At 50.0% G+C, this 25,714-nt stretch overlaps 2 protein-coding genes across 4 annotated transcripts in view; one reads left to right on the top strand and one right to left on the bottom strand.

Annotated features, from left to right (window-relative positions):
• The window catches only part of GALNT13 (polypeptide N-acetylgalactosaminyltransferase 13), a 48,143-nt gene extending 31,745 nt beyond the window's left edge, over nt 1–16,398 (bottom strand). Inside the window, exons 1-7 of one of the 3 annotated variants that reach the window (XM_056495944.1) lie at nt 15,885–16,386; nt 12,958–13,061; nt 11,973–12,019; nt 8,150–8,249; nt 6,864–7,096; nt 5,499–5,667; nt 1,339–1,505 (exon numbers count right to left, since the gene is read on the bottom strand). In XM_056495944.1, the coding sequence (XP_056351919.1) occupies nt 1,339–1,505; nt 5,499–5,667; nt 6,864–7,092 (565 nt within the window). In that variant the 5' untranslated portion in view covers nt 7,093–7,096; nt 8,150–8,249; nt 11,973–12,019; nt 12,958–13,061; nt 15,885–16,386. Of the gene's footprint in view, nt 1–1,338; nt 1,506–5,498; nt 5,668–6,863; nt 7,097–8,149; nt 8,250–11,972; nt 12,020–12,957; nt 13,062–15,066; nt 15,244–15,884 lie in introns of all 3 variants that reach the window. The other 2 variants (XM_056495941.1, XM_056495942.1) reach the window with 2 other exon arrangements.
• A 7,133-nt stretch (nt 16,399–23,531) lies between these two features.
• RPRM (reprimo, TP53 dependent G2 arrest mediator homolog) lies at nt 23,532–24,333 on the top strand (the record flags this gene model as incomplete). The annotated part of the gene is made up of 1 exon (XM_056495946.1): nt 23,532–24,333. A coding segment is annotated over one exon (624 nt), but the record flags the coding sequence as incomplete, so codon positions are not given.
• Nucleotides 24,334–25,714: the final 1,381 nt, after the last annotated feature.

Genomic DNA, 25,714 nt, shown 5'->3' with positions numbered 1-25,714 from the left:
ACGGGAATTTGGAAACCCTGGCACAGGAATTTGGGGAACCTGGGATGTGAATTTGGGGAAACTTGGGATGGCAATTTGGGGAACCCTAGGACGGGCATTTGGGAAAGCTGGCACTGCAATTTGGGAAACCTGGGATGTCAATTTGGGAACCCTGGGATGTGAATTTGGGAATCTGGGACGAGAATTTGGGGAACCCTGGGACAAGGATTTGGGGAACCTGGGACGAGGATTTGGGATGGGAATTTGGGGAACCTCGGATGGCAATTTGGGAAAGCTGGGATGGCAATTTGGGAACCATGGCATGGGAATTCGGAAACCCTGGCACGGGAATTTGGGGAACCTGGGACGTGAGTTAGGAGAACCTTGGATGGGAATTTGGGGAACCTTGGGATGGCAATTTGGGGAACCCTGGGACGGGAATTTGGGGAATCTGGGACGGGAATTTGAGGAACCCTGGGACGGGAATTTGGGAACCATGGCATGGGAGTTTGGGAAAGCTGGGACAGGAACTTGGAGAACCTTGAATGGGAATTTGGGGAATGCTGGGGTGGGAATTTGGAGAACCTTGGATTGGAATTTGGGGAATCTGGGGTGAGAATTTGGGGAACCCTGGGACGGCAATTTGAGAACCATGGCACGGGAATTTGGGACGCGAATTTGGGGAACCTGGGACATGAATGTGGGGAACCTTGGATTGGAATTTGGGGGATCTGAGGTGGGAATTTGGGGAACCTGGGATGGGAATTTGGGGAACCCTGGCACGGGAATTTGGGGAAGCTGGGATGGCAATTAGGGAAAGGTGCGACGGAAATTTGGGAAACTTGAGATGGGAATTTGGGAAAGCTGGGACGGGCATTTGGGAACCCTGGGCCGGGAATTTGGGGAACCTGGGACGGAATTTGGGAAACTTGAGATGGGAATTTGGGAAAGCTGGGATGGGCATTTGGGAATCTGAGATGGGAATTCGGGGAATCCTGGGACTGGAATTTGGGGAACCCTGGGCTGGGAATTTGGGGAACCTTGGGATGGCAATTTAGGAAAGCTGGGATGGGAATTTGGGAAAGCTGGGATGGGAATTTGGGAAAGCTGGCACGGGAGTTTGGGAAAGCTGGCACGGGAGTTTGGGAAAGCTGGGACAGGAATTTGGGGAGCCCTGGGATGGCAATTTGGGGAACCCTGGGACGGGAATTTGGGAAAGCTGGGATGGCAATTCGGGAAAGCTGCGACAGGAATTTGGGAAACTTGAGATGGGAATTTGGGAACCCTGGGCTGGGAATTCGGGGAACCCTGGGCCGGGATTTTGGGAGCCCGTCACGGGATCAGCCGTTCCAGCCCCACCTCTCTCGCTGGCGTCGTCCACCAGCAGGATCTCGGCCAGCAGGCGCGGCGGCGAGCGCTGCAGCACGCTGTGCACCGTGCGCAGCAGCGTGCTCCACGCCTCGTTGTGGAACACGATCACCACGCTGGTGTTGGGCAGCCCCTCGGGGTACACCTTGCTCTTGCACCTGCAGGAGAGCACAGGGGGCACGTCAGGCTGCAGGCACAGCCCCAAGGACAGCGCGTGTTCTGGGGGTGGGAAGGGGACTGGGAGCAGGCACGGCTCTGCTGCCACGTCCAGGGAGCTGGGGATGGGTTTGGGATCTCTGGGCATCCAGGGACTGGAATTCCAGCTGCTCTGAGGATGAGGCAGGGTGGAAAATGGGATTGGGAGCATCCAGGGCTCTGCTGCCACGTCCAGGGAGGTGGGGATGGGTTTGGGATCTCTGGGCATCCAGGGACTGGAATTCCAGCTGCTCTGAGGATTAGACAGGATGGAAAAGCAGCCATGGCTCTGCTCCAAGGGAGAGCTTCCACATCCAGGGAGTTCAGGGTGATGGAATGGATTAAAGAGCAAAGTGGAGATCTAGAGACTGGAATTCCAGCTGCTCTGAGGATTAGACAGGATGGAAAAGGAGCCACGGCTCAGCTCCAAAGGGGAGGTTAGACATCCAGGGATTTCAGGATGATGGGAATGAATCAAGGAACAAACTGGAGATGCAGAGACTGGAATTCCAGCTGCTCTGAGGATGAGGCAGGGTGGAAAAGGGGATTTGGAGCATCCAGGGCTCTGCTGCCACATCCAGGGAGGTGGGGATGGGTTTGGGATCCCTGGGCATCCAGGGACTGGAATTCCAACTGCTCTGAGGATGAGGCAGGGTGGGAAAGGGGCCTGGAAGCAGCAAAGGCTCCACCCCAAGAGGGAGGCTCCACATCCAGGTGCTTCAAAATGATAGGAATAAATTAAGGAGGCAAACTGGAGATCCAGAGATTGGAATTCCGACAGCTGGAAAAGCAGCCAGGGCTCTGCTCCAAGGAGTGTGGAGAGGTGGAGGTTCCACACCAGATAGTTCAGGATGATGGGAATGGATTAAAGAACAAACTGGAAATCCAGAGATTGGAATTCCAATTCTCTGAGCATGACAAGCTGGAGTCTCTCATTCCTGACATTCCCACAGATCCAATTTCAGCCCTGCAGTGTTTAATCAGGAATTGCAGGGACAGCCATTCCCAGGTGGATTTGGCTCCAGGGAGCTCTGGAGCACACTGGGAATGGCCTGGGATGAGCTGCCAAGGAAAAGCAGAGCACTGATCCACCTGGAATGTTTAAATCCTGCCTGGTTTCCCAAAATTCCCACTCAAGGATCAAACCCTGCCAGTTTAACCAAGCACCATTCCATTGTTGAGGAATAATATTTCTGGGAAAACCAGGAATGTGGGGCACCTCCATGGCCAGGGGTTTTTCAAAGTGAATCCATCAAAACCTTCAAATCTCCCCTCCCAAATCCCATTTTCAGAAATCTGTGGGAAAGTGGGATCCCAGATTTCCTGCAGATTCTCTGGGAGAAGATATCATACCAAGGCACCCTGAAAATCCATCCCTGGGAAAAAAAAAAAATCCTGCAAAATAACCCTGAGTTTATCTGGGCTTTTACCCAAACTGCTGCAGCATTTCCTGCAATTCCAAGCCCCTTGAAACCACGAATAAAGGAAATAAAAAAATCCCCTTTGGAACAATCTTCCTTAAATAAAATCTGTTTTCTCCTCCATCCAGGGATGTCTTGGGGGCCTCTCTGAGGCTGCTGGGGAGGAAAATCTGTTTTCCATGATTTTCACACTAATTAAGGAGCTGACAGCTCCTCTTTTCCAATTATATCTCCTGCTCCAAAGGCAGCTGCAGCCCACGTGGAAAACATGGGAGGGAGAACAAGGAATGTGCTGCTGGAAGGGAAATTTTCAGATATTCTCAGAATAAAGAGAACTTCAACAACCCAAGTGTGTCCATGTCTACAAAAAACATTCCAGTGCTCATGGATATTCCATGGGGTGACAGGAATTCCATGGAATCAGAGAATCCCAGGATGGTTTGGGATGGAAGGGAACTTAAATCCCATCCCAGGGACACTTCCCACTATCCCAGGCTGCTCCATCCTGGCCTTGGAAATTCCAGGGATCCAGGGGCAGCCTCAGCTTTCCTGGGGAAGCTGTGCCAGGATCTCCCCACCCTCTGAGGAAGGAAATTTTTATGCTGGAAAAACCCCAAATCCAACAGGCCCTCATGCAGAACAAATGGATCAGGTGTGGCTATCCCAAAATAAACCAATTTTCCCTCCCCACTCAGGGCTGAATTTCAGGAATAGCAAAATTTTTTTATTTTTTTTTTTGAGGTCTCACCTCAAAAATCCAATCAAGAATTCCTGCCCTGGAACATGGATCTGAGGGAAGGATTATCCCAATAAAGGGATTTTTCCCACACATCCCTGCACTGCTCCTTCCCAAGCCCTTCCACCACCCTCGATCACATTCCAGAGTTTTTTTTCTTTGGAGAATCCCCACAAAACTCCATGTTTAACCCTGGCTGTTATTCCAGAAATCCCAATGTTTCTGCTCAGCCCTGGATGTTCCCAAGCACTGGAACACACCCAGGAACCAATTCCAGCTGCAATCTCCAGGAGAAAATTCAATTAGGATGCTCCAGCAATCCATGGAACAGCACTTGGAGCCTCACTCATCCAGAAAAGATTGAGGATGGATTTCTTCCCTCACAGGAGAAAATCCTTGGGAATGAAATGAGGAATTTCCCTGGTGAGTTAAGCTGGGTTTAATTTTTAATTAACAGCTCCTAATTAGAGCTGGCTTTGATTAAAATCTCCAGCTTGGCAATTTCCAACAGGACCCTGGATATCCAGGGACATTCTCTGACAGAAAACTTAGGATGGAATGGGAAGGAAAATAAAACTCTGTGTGTGAGATCCCATGGATGAGCTGGAATTAATCCATAAATCCCAGGGCAGGGACACAACAGGAGTCAGTCCTGGATACAGCAATGGGATGGGGAATTTGTGGGATCCTGGTGAGGAATCATTGCCCAGAATCCCATCGACTCTGGGAGAGCTGGGGATGTTCCCCTGGAGGAGGGAAGGATCCAGGCAGAGCTTCCAGCACATTCCAGGGCCTGAAGGGATCCAGGAGAGCTGGAGAGGGGCTGGGGACAAGGGATGGAGGGACAGGACACAGGGAATGGCTCCACTGCCAGAGGGCAGGGATGGGTATTGGGATACTGGGAATTGGGAATTCCTGGCTGGGCTGGAATTCCCAGAGCAGCTGTGGCTGCCCCTGGATCCCTGGGAGTGCCCAAGGCCAGGCTGGAGCAGCCTGGGACAGCGGGAGGTGTCCCTGCCATGGCAGGGCTGGGCTGGATGGGATTTAGGCTCCCAGCCCATCTCAGCTCCCGGCATTCCCAGGATGGGATTTAGGCTCCCATCCCAGTTCCCAGCATTCCCATTACAGGATTTAGGGTCCCATCCCATTTCCCAGCATTCCTAGGACGGCATTTAGGCTCCCATCCCCTTTCCCAGCATTCCCATGACAGGATTTAAGCTCCCATCCCAGTTCCCAGCATTCCCATGACAGGATTTAAGCCCCAAGCCCCTCCCAGTTCCCAGCACTCCAGGGAGAGGATTTAAGCTCCCAGCCCATCCCCTTTCCCAGCATTCCCAGGATGGAATTTAGGCTCCCATCCCATTTCCCAGCACTCCCAAGACAGGATTTAAGCCCCAAGCCCATCCCATTTCCCAGCATTCCCAGGACAGGATTTAGGCTCCCATCCAATTTCCCAGTATTCCCAGGATGGGATTTAAGCTCCCATCCCATCTCCCAGTACTCCCAGGACAGGATCTAGGCTCTCATCCCAGTTCCCAGCATTCCCAGGATGGGATCCAGGCCCCCAGCCCATCCCAAACCCAGCACTCCCAGAATGGGATTTAGGCTCCCATCCCATTTCCCAGCACTCCCGGGATGGGATCCAGGCCCCCAGCCCAGCACTCCCAGGACAGGATTTAAGCCCCCAGCCCCTCCCAGCCCCCAGGATTCCCAAACCCAGCACTCCCAGGATGGGATCCAGGCCCCCAGCCCCTCCCAGCCCCCAGGATTCCCAAACCCAGCCCCCGGGATGGTCCCACCCGTCCAGCCGCACGTCGGGCAGGCTGCGGTTCAGCGCGATGCGGTCGCTGGCCAGGAGGTTGAACTGGTTGATCTTGAACAGCTCCTTCATCTTCTCCTGCTCCTCCTTGGGGATGAGCACGGCCCTGCCCATCTCCCCCGGGCCCTCCTGGTTCCGGGAAATGACGGCTGGGAAAGGAACAGCAAACGGGGATTTGAGCACCCGGGAATTGGATTTATCCTTCGGGAGGATTTTGGTGTTCCACAGGGAATGCTGGAAATCCAGCCCCCATTTTCCCTGCTCCACTGGGAGCTTTTATTCCCCTCTGGATCCAAGGGCATCCAGCTTTATTCCAAGGTGATTGAATCCCTTGGATTTGTTCCCTTCAGCTGCTCCAAGCTCCATCCAAATTGGCCTTGGACACTTCCAGGGATCCAGAGGGAGCCACAGCTTCTCTGGGCACCCCCCAGCCAAGCTGTGGCTGTCCCTGGACCCCTGGAGCAGTGGGAGGTGTCCCTGGAATGGAATGGGATTCAAGGTCTCTTTTAATCCCAACCATTCCATAAAACACAAACTCAACACCAAAGCAGCGCTAAAATCCTGCAGATCCTGGGGTTTTCCTGCTGGGAAAAGCCATTCCGAGACATAAACATGAACAAAATAATTGTTCTTGCTTGCAAAGCAGGATGCAACCAAAAGTTTGTGTTCCATCCCCATCTGTTAACCCAGCTGGGGCAGTGCCCCTGATCTCTGTGGGAGATATCTCCTGCTCATGGGCCATCTTTAACCCAGCTGGGCAATCATCTTTATCTTCCCACAGCCCATCCTCCCTCCAGGAGATATCTCCTGTTCATGGCCACTGAGTCCCAGGGCATGACTGATAAAATTCCATCATCCCATGGGAGATGCTCCAGCCAGGGGAGGAGCCAAGCCTTTCCTACCCAGATAAAAACTGGGATTTGCAACACCAGAGCAGCCTTTGCCACTGGATCCCAGAGGAAAACCAGAGCCTTCCACATCATCCCTGGAGCTTCAGAGGAAACTGCACCTTCTCCAGGAGCACTGCTCCAGCTGAACCACATCTGCCACTGCAGGAGGATGCAGCCACCATTGAATGGGACTGTGCCAACACCCTGACTGACTGACGGGTGTCAGCTTGGATTCTGACTCTGGCAGGGCTGGGATTGTTCTGTGTAATACTGCATTTCTAGTTTAATTTTCCTAGTAAAGAACTGTTATCCCTATTCCCATATCTTTGCCTGAGAGCTCCTTAATTTCAAAATTACAATAATTTAGAGGAAGGGGATTTACATTCTCCATTTCAGGAGAGGCTCCTGCCTTTCAAACCAACACAATAATGAATTTCCCCAGGGCCGGCACTCACCGCGCAGCGCCGGCAGCAGCGAGCGCTCCTTGCTGTCCTCACACTTGTTGCACTCGCTGAAGTAGAGCAGCAGGAACACGTCCAGCAGCACCCAGAGCAGGGACGTGGCCAGCACCACCCGGCAGTAGCCAAACCTCCTCATGGCTCCTGGGACGAGCTGGGAACGGCGGGAGCAGGGCGGGATCACAGCCCCGGGGCGCGGAGCCGCCAGGGAGCCAGGGAGGAGCATCCCGCTGCAGGCAGAGCAACCAGCTGTCCATGGATTCATGGGTGCTCATCCTTGTGCTCAACAGTACCTGACACTGAAATGTTCCTTTGCCTTAAATATTCGTTCTAGATTTTAAATTTCTCAATACTGGATTTTTATCCTGCCAAAAATATTTTGGACTGGTGACCGCCAGAGATTCCTTGGGAAAGGGCACCTCGGTCACTGATCCACAGGTTTGGGATCCTGCCTGAATTAGGGAGTTTGGGAAAAACAGCCAAAGGTGAGGCCTCCATATCCAGCTCTCCAAAGGGTGGAGCCAGGCTGGGAAAACTGGGAATGTTCCCCTGGAGAAGGGAAGGATCCAGGAAAAACTCAGAGCCCCTTCCAGGACCTAAAGGGGCTCCAGGAGAGCTGGAGAGGGGCTGGGGACAAGGGATGGAGGGACAGGACACAGGGAATGGCTCCCACTGCCAGAGGGCAGGGATGGATATTGGGATATTGGGAATTGGGAATTCCTGGCTGGGATGGAATTCCCAGAGCAGCCTGGGAGGTTCCTGCCCATGGCAGGGCTGGGCTGGGATGGGATTTCAGGTCTTTCCATCCCAAACCATTCCATGAATCCATGTAGCAGGAAAAGCCTGCTCAGATTCCCACACCCACATTTATCCCCACGTGAGGAATCCGCTACCTTTGGATATTTCATCTCCTGTAATCACCAGAGAGAGAGAATTCCACGTCCTGTCCTCATGGATCTCTGCTTTCCCTGGGAAACCCATGGGCAGGAGGGAGCAGGGAGCGCTGATCCAGAGTGATCCAGCTCTGCTGTCCCTGCTGGTGACTCCAAGGGACATTTTAGGGACATTTTTAGTGGCTCCTTCATCCTCACGCCACTTTTTCCATTCCCAAGCCAAAACCATGGAAAAGGAGCGGGTGAGGAGCAGGACACTGGGCTTGGAGCCCTGGGACAGCAGGAGGTGTCCCTGCATGGACTGGGATGGGATTTAGGATCCCTCCCCATCCAAACCATTCCAGAATTCCAGTCAGTAATTAGAGGTCTGTAATTAACGACCCCACTCACCATCACTGCCTGCACTCCCTGCCCAGGCTCCATGTCCTGCTCCAGCCATGCTCCCACAGGATTCCCTCAGCACTGAACCACTGGATAACTTTCCAAGTGCCTGGAAAAGAAAAAGAGAAAAAAAATCCCATCACTTCTCCATATTTCCTATAAAGAAATTTCTTATAATTCAAAATCCCTCCTCAGTTTTATCCACATTTTAAGTTCCTTATCCTCCCTTGCTCAGCTCCTCATTCCCAGCTGGGATCTTTCCATTTTCCACCCAATTTTAATTAATGTTCATCTGAGCCAAAGGGATGGAAGAGCTGGAATGATTTAAATAAATTAAATAAATGATTTATTTAATTATTCTCGCAGCATTTCTGCGCCGATTCCTCATTAATAACAATTTCCATCTGTCCTAAATATCAACCAATGGCTCTTCCTGCTGAGGAATTCCCAGGGAGCTGATTTAAAATCCCAGGAATTGCTGTTCCAGGATGACACATTCCATTTCTACAGTGGTCATGGGGAACAGTTTCATTACAGGAAAATAAAAAATGAGGAAAAAAAAAAAAAAAAAAAACAAATTCCCCAGCAAAACTGTTTGGAGCAGTCTGGGATAGGGGAAGGATTCCCTGCCCATGGAATGGGATGAGCTTTAAACTTCCAGCCCAACACATCCCAGGATTCTGTGATTCCATAAAATTCCCTCCTCCAAACCTCCAAAGGGAAGAAGTTTCCCCAACCATATAAATATAAATATAAATATAAATATAAATATAAATATAAATATAAATATAAATATAAATATAAATATAAATATAAATATAAATATAAATATGTTAATGAAATAAAATAAAATATAAATATAAAATAAAATTTAAAATAAAATAAAATAAAATAAAATAAAATAAAATAAAATAAAATAAAATAAAATAAAATTTTAACTAAACAAAGGAAGAGGAAGAAGGGAAAAATCCTGCAGTTCTGAGCTCCCACTTCCTGGAATAAATCCAATTTTACCCCGTGCTCCTGCAGCAAAGCAGAGAGAAATTCCTGCCCCAAATCCTGCAGGGCTGGGAGCAGGAAAAGCAGGATTTGGGGAGAGGAAATTGAGGAATCTGCCAGCATTTCCCAAAACTGACCCCACACAACGCTGGGGGGAATTATGGAGGCTGCAAATCCAGGTGAATGACAATTCCACATCCCAATCTTGATTTGCCTTTTCCCTGGATTAAAAATCTCAATTTTCCGTGGATATAAACCAATGGTTCAGGGTTTTTTCCTGCCCCTGGTTATCCCCACAGCCAGGCCATGCCCAGAATGACCAATATTAAATTTTTTGAGGCTCAAAGACACAGAATCCACCTCTGCTCCCTGAAAACCTCTTCATCCCCTTTCCCAACATCCCTGCAGGGTAAAATAAACATGGAAATGGCAAAAGTTCCAATTCTTGAGCTGCATTTTCCCACCAGTGCTGGGAATTTAATCCTTTAGTGAAATTTGGGGTAATTTCTGACTCTTCTCTGGACTGAAAATGTGGAATTGCAGCAGCACAGGGTGGGGGTAGGAAATCAAAATGTGTTCAGGTGGAACTCAGCAGAATTTGGGGGGAATCACAGAATTCCAGGATGATTTGGCTGGGAAGGGACATTGAGGATTATCCCATTTCACAATTCCAGGCTGCTCCAGCCTGGCCTTGGAGAATTCCAGGGATCCAGGGCAGCCACAGCTGCTCTGGGAATTCCAGCCCAGCCAGGAATTCCCAATTCCCAATATTCCCCCATTCCCTGTCCCTCCATCCCTGTCCCCTCTCCAGCTCTCCTGGAGCCCCTGCAGGTCCTGGAAGGTCTCTGAGGTTTTTTCCTGGATCCTTCCCTTCTCCAGGTGAACATTCCCAGCTCTCCCAACCTGGCTCCACATTCCAGAGGGAAAAAAACTCAACATCCACCGACATTCCTTGGTCTGGAATTCAGCTCAGGGAAAGGAGAAGATGCTGCTGCCGAAATTTCACCTGGGAGGACTCACGGAATTTTGGGGTGAGAAAAACCCTTAATTCCAACACTGGAGCACAATTCCTGCACCAACCCCTGGACTCCAGAGCTTGGGAATGCCGTTCCCAGCTCTCCCAGCCCTCCTGGCCTCCTTCCAGGAGGTCAAAGCTGCTCATTCCCAAATGGGCCCTGGCTTCAAATCCGGCTCAGCACAGCCCTGAGCTGCTCCTTAATCCTCTGTCACCCCTCAGGCTCAGCAGGGATGAAGTGTCCTAATCCCCAGCAGGACAGGAATAACCTGGGGGTGGAAATTCCCAGAGAAAATCCCAAAAAAAAAAAAAAACCCACAGAGGAATTGTGCATTTTCTCACCCAGCTCTTTGGCTTGATTGAGCACTGCTGGAGTTCTGGAGTCCAGCTGCTTGTGATTAAATCTTCCTAATTAATTAATTAATATCAGAACTGCTCTGACCTCAGTGCAAACTCCAAAACCTGCAGGACTCCAATTTCTCTTGGCCACCTGCATTCCCAGGAATGCCAAACCCACACCCCAGTGCACACAAAAATCCAAATTATTTCCAGCAAAGCTTTGCTCCCAACCTAAATATTCCCATTTTTATGGGAGAGCTGTACATTTTCCCAGTCAAAACCACTTTTAATGCCACCCTAAAACCCCCACGAGGGTTTCCATGAGCTGGGCCTGGTAAAGCTCAGCTTAACTCAAGGCTTGGGGTGGGTCAGGGATTCCCAGCTCCTCCAGGAGGATGGCAAGGAAACCTCCTGTCCTCTGGTCACAGCAGAAGGATGGAGGAGGAGAAATAAAACCCATCCCAAAATCCACCCTGGCTTTGCCAGAGGGTGCAAAGTGGAACAGAATCCAAAATATCCCTGGAAATCTGTCATTGTGCTGCTGGTTTGGGTAAACAGAGCCAAACCTGACCAGGGTTATCCCAAATTCCTCCTGCTCCTCCCCTCCTGACACCCTCTGGAAGGGTGGAGGGAAAAATTATCCAAGGAGAGGGTGGGAAAGTGGCTGAGGTTAATTTTTGTTGGAATTTTTTAAATGGAATTTTTAGGAAATTTGGGGAGGAAAAACCTCCCAAAACCAAAAGGGTTTGAGGTTTTCAGGCAGAGCTGCACAGGGCTCAAGAAGTTCCCCAGGAGAAATTCCCAAACAGGAATTAAATCACCCACAAATAGATTTTTCCACTTAAGAAATGCAGAATCCTCATGCAGAATTCCCAGCTTTCCCCTCTGATAAATTAAAGATTATTTCTCACAGCTGTCCTGGGGTTCACCCAAAAAAAAAAAAAAGAAAAAAAAAAATTGGCCAGGAAGGTTTGAAACTCCCCCTTTCCAATTTGAAATTGGATTTTAGGGCCACACTGATCTAAGCAAATCTGAATATAAAATACACCCTCCAAAAATAATCATTTAATTCCACGAGCAGCTCATTAATTCTTGGATAAGGAAGAATTTTAATGCCAGAACTGTCAAACTCCAAGATCAATCCAGGAAAGCTCCTGCACGTTTAGTAAGGAATAAAAATAGGTGGAAAAAAAAGGGGGGAAAAAAAGGAATCAGGTATTTTTAATCAGAAGTGTTTTGTGGTTTAATAATTCAATTTTTTTTTTCCTGCTTCTCTCCTCTCCTGGAATTTATTAATAGCCCCATTCTTCCCTGGGGAATTCATTCCCATGACTCAGGAATTCAAATGGAAAATTAATTCCTCTCATCCCAGATCTGGGGAGCAAAACCTGCCCTGGGTTTGGGGGGTTTGTTCAGCCACACCCCAATTCCCTCCAGAGCCACCCAGCCTGGAACTGCTGGGAAATTTGGGAAGTTTACCTGGGTTTGTCCCCTCCTTTGGAGTCCTGGTGCAAAGCACTGAAAACCTGCAGATAATTCAAAATATATAATATAATATAATATAATATAATATAATATAATATAATATAATATAATATAATATAATATAATATAATATAATATAATATAATATAATATAATATAACATAATATAATATAATATAATATAATATAACATAATATAACATGTATTTTACATATATATAAATATATATATACAAACAGAAATTATATATATACATACATATTATATATATATAATTTTTTTATTAAAAAACCCCTAAATCTTAATGGAATATCAGAGAACCGTGGAATGCTTTGGATAACGGATTTTTAATTTTTAATAATGGATTAATCCATATAATTAATTGATTAATAATGGATTAATCCAGATAATTAATGATTAATGGCAGGGACAGCTTCCCCTGGCCCCCTCCAGCCCAGCCTTGGACATTTCCAGGGATGGAGCAGCCACAGATCCTCTGGAACAATCACAATTTTGGGAATTTACTCCCAGCTATCAGAAGAGAGTTTGGAGTTAATTCCCAAATTTCCAGCTGGGAGTTAATTCCCAAATTTCCAGCTGGGAGTTAATTCCCTTTTCCTCTGTGTTAACAGCTCAAAATCCTCCTCCTGTTCCTTATTCCAGGTGTTTCCCTCAAACACATCCCACCTCTAAAATCAAATTTCAGGGCTTTGCTCAGCAGCTTCCCAAATCCTGCATTCCCATTCCCGAATTTCCACCTTTCCCAGGATTTCCCCCTTTGGCAGAGCCTCACCAGGGCAGATCAGCACCAAGAAATTGTTTCAACCCCACCTGCTCCAGCTCCTGACAGAAACTCTGGAATTTCCTCTGCCCATTTGTTTATTTTCCACCTCCTGCTTTTCCAGGGAATCAGATTTATTGGGATTGATCAGCTCTCACTAAATGGGATTTAAAAATAAAATATTAAAATTTCCATACCAAAAAATTCCAGAAAAGTGCAGCCACGTGGAGCTCAACCCTGCCACAATTCCAGGCAAAGTTTTCCTTGGATTCACCAACCAGGCAAAACCCTCTGGAATTTTCTGGCATTAAAAAAAAAAAAAAAAATCAAGGAGAGATTCCCAATTTTTTAATTTATTCTGCTTTTCCTTCACCAGCCACAATGTTGCTGTCAGCCACCAGTGGGGTTTGATTCCTGGATTGCCACATTCCCAAAATCCCATTAAATATTCCCACATTTCAACCAGCTGGAATTTTCCTAAGGAATGAAATTCTGGGGGTGGGAAGAGCTCTGGCACCTCATTCCCAAAAAACAGGAGCTGTTTCTGGAGCAGGTGGGAAGAAGGTGGGAACAGCCAGAAAACCCCAGAACTGTGTGGGATTGTGTGTTCCCCTCCTGCCTTGATTTGGAAAAAAAAAAAAAAATAAAAAAATCAGATTTTTCCATTAAAAAAATCAGATTTTTACCCTGAAAAATCAGATATTTATATAGGAAAATCACTTTTTTTTTTTTTTTTTTTTTTTTTTCCCCCACAAAAAAGCAGATTTTTAGACAAGGAAATAACTCTTTTTTTCCACAGGAAATGCAGATTTTTAAACAAGAAAATCATTCTTTTTTTTCCACAGGAAAAGCACACTTTTACTCAAGAAAATCACTTCTTTTTGCACAAGAAAAGCAGATTTTTACCCAAAAAAGGAGGGTTTTACTCAAAAAAAATGAGGTTTTTTTACACAAGAAAAGCAGATTTTTAACCCAAAAAAAGGGGAGGGTTTTACTCAAAAAAGAATTAGGTTTTTACCCCAGAAAAAATGAGGTTTTTACACAAAAAAAAAGCAGATTTTTAAACTGGTATTTTCCTAAAGCGTGGTTTTATTGATAATACAAAACTCCAAATGCGCAGCTCAAGAGGAAATTTTAAAATTATCAAAAAAAACCCCTAAAAGCCACCTAAACACAACCTAAAAACCCCTAAACAATATATATAAAAACATGTAAAAAAACACCTTAAAAACATCATTAAAAATATTAAAAAAAAACTTTAAAGAAACCTTTAAAAACCCCTAAAAAATCCTTTAAAAACCCTTTTAAAAAACCTTAAAAATCCTTTAAAAACCCTTTTAAAAAAACTTAAAAATCCTTTAAAAACCCTTAAAAACACCTTAAAAACTCAAGTTTTAGGGCCATTAATCTTTCCTCCCCTATTCCCAGCAAATTCCAACAAAAATCAACTTTTACCAGTTATTCCCTCTTTATTCACCCTGTTTCAATTTTTAAGAAAAAAAAAAAACAGAAAATAAACTTGATTTTCCATCAGCTCAGAAGTGGTTTTTACCCAATTCCTGGGAAAGCAGCTGGCATCCCAACTTTGGGATTTTCTGGGAAAATCCCAGTTTTTAACTGAGCCAAATCCCATTTCCAGTCTGGGATGTTTCTATCCTGATTTCCATGGGGGCGGAATTTAAGTGGAATTTTAATGGAATTTAAGTGGAATTTTAATGGAATTTTTATGGAATTTAAGCGGAATTTTAATGGAATTTTAATGTAATTTAAGTGGAATATAAGAGAAATTTTAATGTAATTTAAGTGGAATTTTAATGGAATTTTTATGGAATTTAAGCAGAATTTTAATGGAATTTAAGCGGAATTTTAGCGGAACTTAAGCAGAATTTTAATGGAATTTTAATGGAATTTAAACGGAATTTTAATGGAATTTTAGCAGGATCATCCCAGTGCTTCCCAGGCTCTGGGAAAAACCACCGGGAAAAATGGGAAGCAGCCCGTCTGAGGCACTTCCAGGGAATCCTGACAGCCCAAAACACAATTCCAGGGAATTCTACGGCTGAAATCCACAATCCAAAACGTTATTCCAGGAAATCCTGAGGCTGAAATTCACAGCCCAAAACGCTTTGCCAGGGAATCCTGGCAGCCCAAAATGCTTTTCCAGGGAAACCTGCAGCTGAAATCCACAACCCAAAATGTTTTTCCAGGGAATCCTGACATCCCGAAATGTTATTCCAGGGAATCCTGGCAGCGCTATTCCAGGAAAAGCTATGGATGAAATGGAAAAAAACGCCGCTCCATCCTACCATAAGCAGCCTCCACACGCGGTTTTCCAGGGATATTTCGGATATTTTTCCAGGGATATTTCGGATATTTTTCCAGGGTTATTTCGGATATTTTTCCAGGGTTATTCGGGATGTCCCGAGCCGATCCCGGGGCCGGGGCTCGCTCAGCGCTGCTCACACATGGGCGGCCCAGCCCGGCTGAGCCCGGATTAAGCAAAGCTGGGGATCAGCGGAGCGGGGGGAGCGGCGGGCGGGGGGATCCTCGGGATAACGGGATGGGATCCTCGGGATAACGGGATGGGATCCTCGGGATAACGGGATGGGATCCTCGGGATAACGCGGGGGGATCCTCGGGATAACGGGAGGGGATCCCTCGGGATAACGCGATGGGATCCTCGGGATAACGGGAGGGGATCCCTCGGGATAACGCGATGGGATCCTCGGGATAACGGGAGGGGATCCCTCGGGATAACGCGGGGATCCCTCGGGATAACGGGATGGGATCCTCGGGATAACGCGGGGGGGATCCCTCGGGATAACGGGAGGGGATCCCTCGGGATAACGCGATGGGATCCTTCGGGATAACGGAGCCGGGAGATCCTCGGGATAACGGAGCCGGGAGATCCTCGGGATAACGCGGGGATCCCTCTGGATAACGGGATGGGATCCCTCGGGATAACGGGATGGGATCCCTCGGGATAACGGGAGGGAATCCCTCGGGATAACGGGATGGGATCCCTCGGGATAACGGGAGGGGATCCCTCGGGATAACGGGAGGGGATCCCTCGGGATAACGGGAAGGGAAAGGGGGGAGCCCGGCACGGCCCCCCCGGCCTCACCTGCGGAGAAACCCCGAGCTCGGAACCGGTACCGGGGGGCTCAGCAGGATCCGGGGGGGTCTCAGCACCTCCAGTCCGGGGGTCCAGCAGGGTCCAGGGGGTCTCAGCATCACCCGGGGATTCAGCACCTCCAATCTGGGGGTTCAGCCCCGTCAGTCCAGGGGGGCTCAGCACCTCCAGTCCGGGGGTTCAGCAGGGTCCAGCCCCGTCAGTCCTGGGGTTCAGCAGCATCCAGGGGGGCTCAGCATCACCCGGGGATCCAGCACCTCCAATCCGGGGGGCTCAGCCCCGTCAGTCCTGGGGAGTCTGAGCAGCATCCAGGGTCTCTCAGCAGCATCCAGGGTCTCTCAGCAGCATCCAGGGTCTCTCAGCAGGGTCCGGGGGGTCTCAGCGCGGAGCCGCCGCCCTCCTCCTCCTCCTCCTCATGGCCGGGGCTGAGCGCGGGGAGCGGCCCCGGGAGCGGCCCCGCCTCGGCCGCAATGGCCTCGGATCCCGCGATGCTGCGGCTCGGCCCGGGGGCAGCGGGAGAGAGGGACGGAGGGAGGGACGGAGGGACGGAGGGATGGAGGGAGGGAGGGAGGGAGGGAGGGAGGGAGGGAGGGAGGGAGGGATGAGGATGGAGGGAGGGATGAGGATGGAGGGAGGGAGGAAGGGCCAGACAGGTGCCGGGGGCGGCCCCGTCACGAGAATCGCGCAGGGAGGGAAGGGGAGGAGGCGGCGCTGAAGGGAGAGGCGGGGATGGGGATGGAGCCGGGATGGGGATGGAGCCGGGATCGGGGATGGAGCCGGGATCGGGGATGGAGCCGGGATCGGGGATGGAGCCGGGATCGGGGATGGAGCCGGATCGGGGATCGGGGATGGAGCCGGGATGGAGCCGGGATGGGGATGGGGATGGAGCGGAGATCGGGGATGGAGCGGCGATAGGGGGTTGGGATGGGAATGGGGATGGAGCAGGGGAAGACTGGGATGGAGCGGGGATCGGGATTTGGGATGGGAATGGGGATGCAGCAGAGGAGGTCAGGGGTGAAGAGGGGATCAGGAATTGGGATGCGGAAAGCTGGGGATGGAGAGAGGATCCGGGTGTTGGAATGGAGAGGGGAAGGCAGGGATGGAGAGAGGATCGGGGTTCGGGATGGGGCGCCGAGGGGAGCAGGGGAAGGCTGGGATGGGGAGGTGAGGGAATGTGGGGAATGTGGGATGAATGTTGGAATGTGGGATGGGGCGCCGAGGGGAGCCGGGCACGGGCACTGGAGCACAGCTGGTGATCCCGGACCCACACCAGAGCAGTTTCCCATTCCCGGGGCCATTCCCGATTCACATCCCTCCACCTCTCCTGCCTTTGTGGCATTTGGGTGGAATTTCCTGATTTTTTTTTTTTTTTTTTTTTTTTTAGGGAAATTCGCTGTCTGGGCAAGAAAACCCGAAAATGCAAGCTGCATTATCTCAGAGATTCAGTAATAAAAAACTTTTCGTCCTTACAAAATCAGCAATAAAAACATTTTTTCCTGTATAAAATAAGCAATAAAAGCATTTTTTTCCTGTAAAAAAATAGCAATAAAAGCATTTTTCCTGGATAGAATATGTTATTAAAGGATTTTTTTTCCTGCATAAAATCAGCAATAAAATCGGTTTTCCCTTTATAAAATAAATAATAAAAGCTTTTTTTTTCTTCATAAAATAAGTAATAGAAGCCTTTTTTTATTTATAAAATAAGGAATGAAATTCTCTTTTTCTTTATGAAATAAGTCATAAAAGGATTTTCCTTTATAAAATAAGCGATAAAAGCATTTTTCCCTTATAAGTAATTAAGGCGTTTTTCACTAATTAAAATATTTAATAAATTATTTAGGGGCCTCTTTCTCTTCCTAACTCATCCTGAAAAATTCCTCAGAGTTTTTCCCATCCCTTGGGGGTGCTGGGAGCAGCTGCTTCATGGAGGGAAGGGCTCAAGGATTCCTGGGGAAAGCTGGGATCCCAGAATTCCCAGATTCCTGAATCCTGCTTTCCCTGATTCCTGCATTCCCTGCATCCTGTATTCCCTGAATCCTGCATTCCCTGATTCCAGCACTGCAGCATTCCTTGCATTCCTGCATCCCTGATTCCTGTATTCCCTGCATTCCCTGCATTCCTGATTGCTGCATTCCCTGCATCCCATCATTCCCTGATTCCAGCACTGCAGCATTCCTTGCATTCCTGCATCCCTGATTCCAACATTCTCTCCATCCAGCATTCCCTGCATCCTGCATTCCTTGATTGATTCCAGCATTACCTGCATTCTGCATTCCAGGATTCCCTGTATGCAGCATTCCCTGCATCCCTGATTCCAGAATTCCCTGAATTCTCCATTCCCTGCATCCCTGGTTCCAGCATTCTCTGAATCCTACATTCCAGCATTCCCTGCATCCCATCATTCCCTGATTTCAGCATTCCCTGAACCCTGCATTCCCTGATTCCAGCATTGCAGCATTCCTTGCATTCCTGCATCCCTGCTTCCAACATTCTCTGCATCCAGCATTCCCTGATTTCAGCATTCCAGGATTCCCTGTATGCAGCATTCCCTGATTCCAGCATCCTCTGCATTCCCTCATTCCTGCATTCTCTGCATCCCTGATTCCAACATTCCCTGCATTCCCTTCATCCCAGCATTCCCTGAATTCCAGCAATCCCGGCATTCCCTGCATCCAGCATTCCCTGATTCCAGCATTCCCCGATTTCCTGCATTCTTGATTCCACCATTCCCTGCATTCCTGATTCCAGCATTCCCTGATCCTGCATTCCAGCATTCCCTGCATCCAACATTTCCAGCATTCCCTGCATTCCTGATTCCAGCATTCCCTAGGACCAGCCAGGGATTTCTCTGCATTGCAGCTCCAGCCTTGCCCTTCCTGGGAATGCAGGGATGGAGAATTCCCAGGAAATCAGAGCATCCCTTCCCTGCCCAGACCAATCCTCATGGGAAGGGCTCTGCTCCAGCCCCAATCCCGGGAAATCCCAATCCATGGAAATCCCCAATCCCGGAAAATCCCAATCCATGGAAATCCCAATCCATGGAAATCCCCAATCCTGGGAAATCCCAATCCCAGGAAATCCCAATCCATGGAGTCCAACACCATCCAAACCCTCCTCAAAAACCAGGAAAAGCAGCAAAATTCCAGGATGGAATAATGAATTTAATCCCAATCCCACCCCTTTGGGAGAGCAGCAGGAAAATCCTTCAGTTTTACTCATGGAAAAATCCTGGAATGGGCTGAGCTTTGAGGGCCCTTCCAAAACATTCCAGGATTTTGGGATACAAGAGCCAGGACACCACTTCTGGGTCTGGGAGCAAAGGGATCTTTAAATTCCTGGTTTTTCCAGGAAGGGAAAGTTTTAGTTGGGAAAAGAAATTCCCACCTAAAAAAGCCTCGGATGAGTGGAGATGGGGAATGGATTTTGTACAGAAACCAAAAAATCCAATTTTTGCTGGAATTAAAAATTTCCAGGAAACAGCAAAAAAAAATTTAAATATTCCCCAAAAATTTCCCTTTTAATTGTGTGCAAGAACATTCCATGGATCCTTTGGAAAGAACAATAAACTCTGAAATTAGCTGGGAAATGCTAATTAAAAATGTTAATTTGTAAGCCTGGCAGTCCCAGAGTTTTTCCTCTAATTCCAGGCTCCAACATAATTCCAGGATTTGGGATTCATTCATTTTTCAGATCTGAGTGAATCCATGGCCAATCCACAACAAAGGAGAAAATCCAAGCCCTGGAAAGGTTCCTCCCCTTTCCCTCACATTCCTTTGGAATTTTGTTCCTCCTGTCTCCTAAAGAGAATTTCTCATTCCAGCTGGAGATTTGGAAAAAAAAAAAAAAAAAAAAAAAAGAAAAAAAAAATTAAAAAATTGAAGTACAGAGAATTTAAAAAAAAATAAAGTTTAAAAAAGAAAAAAAAAAAAAAAAAAAGGAAAATTATAGGGAAAATAAAAATGGGAAAATAAAATAAATATGAGGAAAATATTCTTTGCATATTTTATAAAATAAATATGGGGAAAATATTATTTGCACATTTTAACTTTCATTTAAATGCTCAAAATGTTTGGAAAACAGATGGAGAAGAGCCAGGTTTGCACCCCAGGAGGTTCCTGCATTCCCTGATTTCCCTATGGAATCACCATTATCCCAACTTTTCCCAAGTCTCCAAGAAATGGAAGAATAAAGGGAATAAATGCAGGAGACTGGGGAAATTCCCAATCTGTTCCATTCTCCAGGAAAAGGAAGAAATGGGACTGGCAGATCCATTTTAATTGATGTTTAATTGGGATTTAATTGGAATTGTAATTGTTCTTTGTATAAAACTCTGCTGGTCTGGGAATGTGACCCGAGTTTCCCACATCATCCCGTGATCCCAAACTTTTGGGAAGCTTAAAAAAAATCCATCTTGATTGGATGGCTGATAATAATGGGAATTTGTTCATATCAAAGTGATAATGGTGGCTTCAAACCAGGATTGCATTCCCAAGGATCCTTCCTGGAACTGCAAATTCTCTGGGAATTCAAACCCATCCCCTCCCCACCTTCCCAGACAGGAATTCCTTCCCAATATCCCAATTCCCAGTATTCCAATTGTCAATATCCAAATATCTCAATATCCCAATATCCCAATTCCCAATATTCCAATTCCCAATATCCCAATATCCCAAATATCCCAATATCTCATTTCCCAATATTCCAATATCCCAAATATCCCAATATCTCAATATTCTAATTCTCAATATCCCGATTCCCAATATCCCAATATCCATCCCATTCCTCTGGCAGTGGAGCCATTCCCTGTGTCCTGTCCCTCCATCCCTTGTCCCAAATCCCCCTCCAGATCTCCTGGAATGTGCTGGAAGCTCTCCCTGGATCCTTCTTTTCTCCAGGGGAACATTCCCAGCTCTCCCAGCCCATGGATCCACAAGATTGTTTCCCTTTTATTCCTGCTTATCCCACTGTTATAACCAGAGCAGAACCAAGCAGGGAATTTTTCTATCCCAAAAAGAGGAGGATCCTGCAGTGGGATGTTGGCCCTGCCGGCAGTGTGGATTCCCAAAGGGATCCTGGCACAATCCTTTCCCGAATTCAAATTTCCCAGATTTTGTGTTCATTGCCCTGCTCAGAACAGAACAACTTCTGATCCCAACCAAAGTGAAAATGTAGGGAAAAAAAAAACACAGGAAAAAATCAAAGATGCCAGGGTTCTAAAAATTCCCTGGAAAAGGTGAGATGGGATGGGGTGGGCTGGGATACAGGGATGGGATGGGATGGGATACAGGGATGGGATACAGGGATGGGATGGGATGGGATACAGGGATAAAGGGATACAGGGATACAGGGATACAGGGATACAGGGATACAGGGATGGGATGGGATTTAAAGTCCCTCCCAACCCCAAACCGTTCCATGTTCTGAGATCCCAGCCGTGGAATTCCCGGGATTCTGAAGCTCAAGGGAAGGAGCAGAGCTCTGCAGTGACAGTGAGTCCCGGTGCGGCTGGGATTTTGGGAATGGGATTTGTGCCCATCCCATTGATCCCAGGCTCGCTCCCGTGTCCCGGTGCCTGTATCCCAATATCCCGTTATCCCGGTGCCTGTATCCCGATATCCCGGTATCCCGAGTGTCACTAGGTGTCACTGCTCTCCCGGCAATCCCGGCCCCGCTCCGCAGCCCGGGATACGGGGCCGGGTGGGACACCGGGAACCAGGAACGGGACCGGGACATGTGGGATGGGGATGAGATAATGGGATCGGGATGTGTGGGACGGGGATGGGATAATGGGATCGGGATGTGTGGGATGAGGATGGGATAATGGGATAATGGGATCGGGATGTGTGGGACAGGGATGGGATAATGGGATCGGGATGTGTGGGATGAGGATGGGATAATGGGATCGGGATGTGTGGGACCGGGATGGGATAATGGGATCGGGATGTGTGGGATAGCGATGGGATAATGGGATCGGGATGTGTGGGATGAGGATGGGATAATGGGACCGGGACATGTGGGATGGGGATGAGATAATGGGATCGGGATGTGTGGGACAGCGATGGGATAATGGGATCGGGATGTGTGGGATGAGGATGGGATAATGGGATCGGGATGTGTGGGATAGCGATGGGATAATGGGATCGGGATGTGTGGGACAGCGATGGGATAATGGGATCGGGATGTGTGGGATAGGGAGGAGGCAATGGGACCCTTCCTGCCTCCAATTGTTCCTCTCAGAATTTGAGGATGGGACTTTTCTTGCCATAATTGAGGGACAGGATTTTTCCTGCCATAATTTATGGATGATATTGGTCCTGTCTTAATGTAGGGATGACATTACTCCTGTCCTAAATTAAGGATGGGATTTTTCCTGTCCTAACTGAGGGATGGGAATTTTTCTGCCATAACTGAGGAATGGGATTGCTCCTGTTCTAATTGAGGAATGGGATTTTTCCTGCCACGATTCGGGGACGGAAGCACTTTCCCAGGGAGTTGCCAAGAGCTGGGAGGTGAAGATCTCAAGGACAGAGCTGTGCCCACGTGCCTGCTGGGAAGGGAGAGAATCCAGACGGGAATCGTGCCGGTTCCAAGAGCTCTTCCAGCCTCTCCCTGGCTGCAGGAACTGCCAGCACTGCCTTGGCTCCTTCCAGTCAATCCCATCCTTTCCTTCCAGCGGGAAAACAAAATGTTCCCATGGGATGAGGGAGCGAGGCAGGGCCAGCACGGCTGTGCTGGCAGTGAGGGGACCCCAAAGTGGGGGACTGTCACCCCTAAAGGTGACCCGGGGACAGGACACGGGCACAGGGGACATCCAGGAGCCAGCTCATCATGGAATCATGGAATGGCTTCCTTGGGAAAGCCCCTCAAGGTCATCGAGTCCAAAATTCCCCCAGCACTGAGTCCCGAGTGCCACCCCATGTGCCACCCCAGGTGCCACCCCAGCAGGACGGATCAGCTGGAAGGGGTTTGGAAAACGTCCCTTCTCCAGGCCCTGGGCTCTGCACTGCTTCATTCCCAGGAGGAGCAGCCCAGGAAACCCCCACAGGCCCCAGGGACGTGGCACGGCCTGAGGGCAGGGAGTGACCGCCCCACGGATCCCACGGATCCCACTGATCACATTACTGATCCCACTGATCCCGCACGGATCCCACTGATCCCACGGATCCCGCACTGATCCCACTGATCACACACTGGTCTCACAGATCCCACAGAGATCCCACAGGGATCCCACTGATCACACACGGATCCTAGTGATCCCAGTGATCACACACAGATCACACTGATCCCACTGATCACATACTGATCCCACACGGATCCCACTGATCCCACATGGATCACCCTCCCTCTCTCAATCCCTCTCTCCTTCCTTCTCCCCCTCCCTCCCTCCCTAACCCTTCTCCCCTCCCTTCTTCACCTCACTCCATCCTCACCCTCCCTCCCTCCCTCCCCAGCCCCTCTCCCGTCCCTCCCTCCCGCCCTCCCTCCATCCATCCATTCCCACCTTCCCTTCCTCCCTCCATCCATCCCCAGCCCCTCTCCCCTCCCTCCATCCATTCCCACCTTCCCTCCCTCCCTCCACCCCCGCCCTCCCTCTCTCCCTCCATCCCCTCTCCCCTCCCCGCTCCCTCCCCGCTGCCCCCGGGGCGGAGCGGAGCGGGCGGTGCCGCGCTGCCCGCACGGCGGCTCCGCGGGGCTCGGGGGCAGCGCCGAGCGGCCAGGCTGAGCTCGCCTGGGCTCGGCACGGCTCCGCCCGGCCCTGCTGGGCTCGCCTGGGCTCGGCACGGCTCCGCCCGGCCCGGCTCGGGCCGCCTGCATGCGGCGGCGGCGGCGGCGGAGCTGCCGGGCGGGACGAGCGGCTCCTCGGCGGGGCTGCCGGCGGGGATGAACGGCTCGCTGGGGGCTCCGGGAGGGATGAACGGCTCGCTGGGGGCTCCGGCGGCGCTGAACGGCTCCTCGGCCGCGGGGCTGCTGGCGGGGGCGGCGGGCGCGGCGCTGGAGCTGGAGCTGGAGCGGGCGCTGCGCTGCTGCACCGCCGCCTCCGTGGTGACCGACGGCAGCGGCGCCGAGGGCGACGAGCGCAGCCTGTACATCATGCGGGTGGTGCAGATCGCCGTCATGTGCGTGCTGGCCCTCACCGTGGTGTTCGGCATCTTCTTCCTCGGCTGCAACCTCCTCATCAAGTCCGAGGGCATGATCAACTTTCTGGTCAAGGACCGCCGCCCGTCCAAGGAGGTGGAGGCGGTGGTGGTGGGGCCGTACTGACCGCAGCGCTGAGCCCGGGGCTGGCCGCCCGCACCCTCCCGGGCTCGGCTCCGAGCTCTTCTTCCCGAAAAATCAGCAGGAGAATGGACCCGGCGTGCCGGAGGGCGGGAGATGCGCGGGGTGGCCGGAGCGGCCCATCCCGGCCCATCCCGGCCCATCCCGGCCCGGTCCGGCCGCCCGCGGCTGCCGAAGTAAAGCGTGCTGTGATGGCAACAGGTCTGGGCTCCTTATTCCGTCCGACTCCATCCCTTCCCCTTCCCCTTTCTTCCCCATTCCCCTCCCCATTCCCTTCTCTCCCTCGGGAGTCCCGGGATGCGGCGGAGGGAGCGGCAGCGCCCGGGATGAAGCTTTCCCTGTCCCCCCGCCGCCCATCCAGGAGGGATTTCCCGTCCAGCCGCGTTTAAATTTCCCTTTCCCAGCGCTTTCCCAGCGCTTTTCCAGCCCCCGCGGGACCCGCATCCCTGCGCTCCGGGAGATGCGGGAATTGCGCTCCTGCCCCTGGATCGCGGCTGTGGCCAGGGAAAACCCAGCCCAGCCCGGCTGGATCCCGCTGGAACAGCGGGAATTTCGGCTCTGGGAAAGCACAAACCCCAGATTTTTTCCCCCCAGCTGAAAGCCGCACCAACAGGTGACCTGGCGCGGGCACATCCCGGGGAGGGAGAAGCCGCTGCTCCCTCGGGATTTGGATTTTTCCGTCCATTCCCTCCCTAGGGATCTTCCCGTCCGAGCTTCCCGAGTGTTTTTCCCATTCCCGCTGGGATAAATCCGTGCATCCACATCGGCCTGGGAGCTCCCCGGGAATCCCAGCAGCGGGATGGGGACACAGAGGCTCCAACAACCTGCGGGAAAATCGCTCTCCCGACACCCCAATTCCTGCTGGGAGTTATTGATTGTCCATGTTTTCAGTGATGGAAGCTTTTTGGAGCTTCCTGGAGATGGCCGAGCTCCCGAAATTTTATGGACACCCTTAGGGGAGATTATCAGGAGTTTAAATCGGGGATGGAAAAGGTGAAATCCATTTACAGCCGGGATGGACGGGGGGTGGAAAAAGCCGGAGCTGCCGGAGGCGCTGGTGGGAGAGGCTGAGCCAGAGCAGAGCATCCCCATGGAATCAATTCCCCGAGCCCGGCAGGAATCTCGGCAGCGATCCCTCATTTCCAGCCGCGCTTCGGGAAAGACAAAGAACAGATCTGCCTGTTCTCCCGGGAACAAACACACCCTGCATCGGGAATGGCAGGGCAGAAACGTTCCCCAGGCATCCCGGCTGGAGAAATTTATCCAAAATTCCCCTTTTTTACCCTTTAGTGCCAGGGGAACGTTAGGAAAAGGGGAATTTTGGGATAACGCGGTAACAGGGATGTTTCAGTCATTCCAAAGCAATTCCAGCTGTTTAACTGGAATATTTTGTGGTGCTGTGGAGAATCCTGGAATGCTTGGGCACTTTTTGGGAGTCAATTCATCAGGAATCCTTTATTAATTACGGGCAATGCTTAGAGTGGAACACGTTTTAATTAACCTTTGCCAGCAGCCACAGCTTTTCCCAGCACCGGAATTCCAAG

Source organism: Oenanthe melanoleuca, chromosome 7 (assembly GCF_029582105.1).
Source record: "Oenanthe melanoleuca isolate GR-GAL-2019-014 chromosome 7, OMel1.0, whole genome shotgun sequence".
NCBI lineage: Eukaryota > Metazoa > Chordata > Aves > Passeriformes > Muscicapidae > Oenanthe > Oenanthe melanoleuca.
This window is presented reverse-complemented; position numbering and strand designations above follow the sequence as displayed.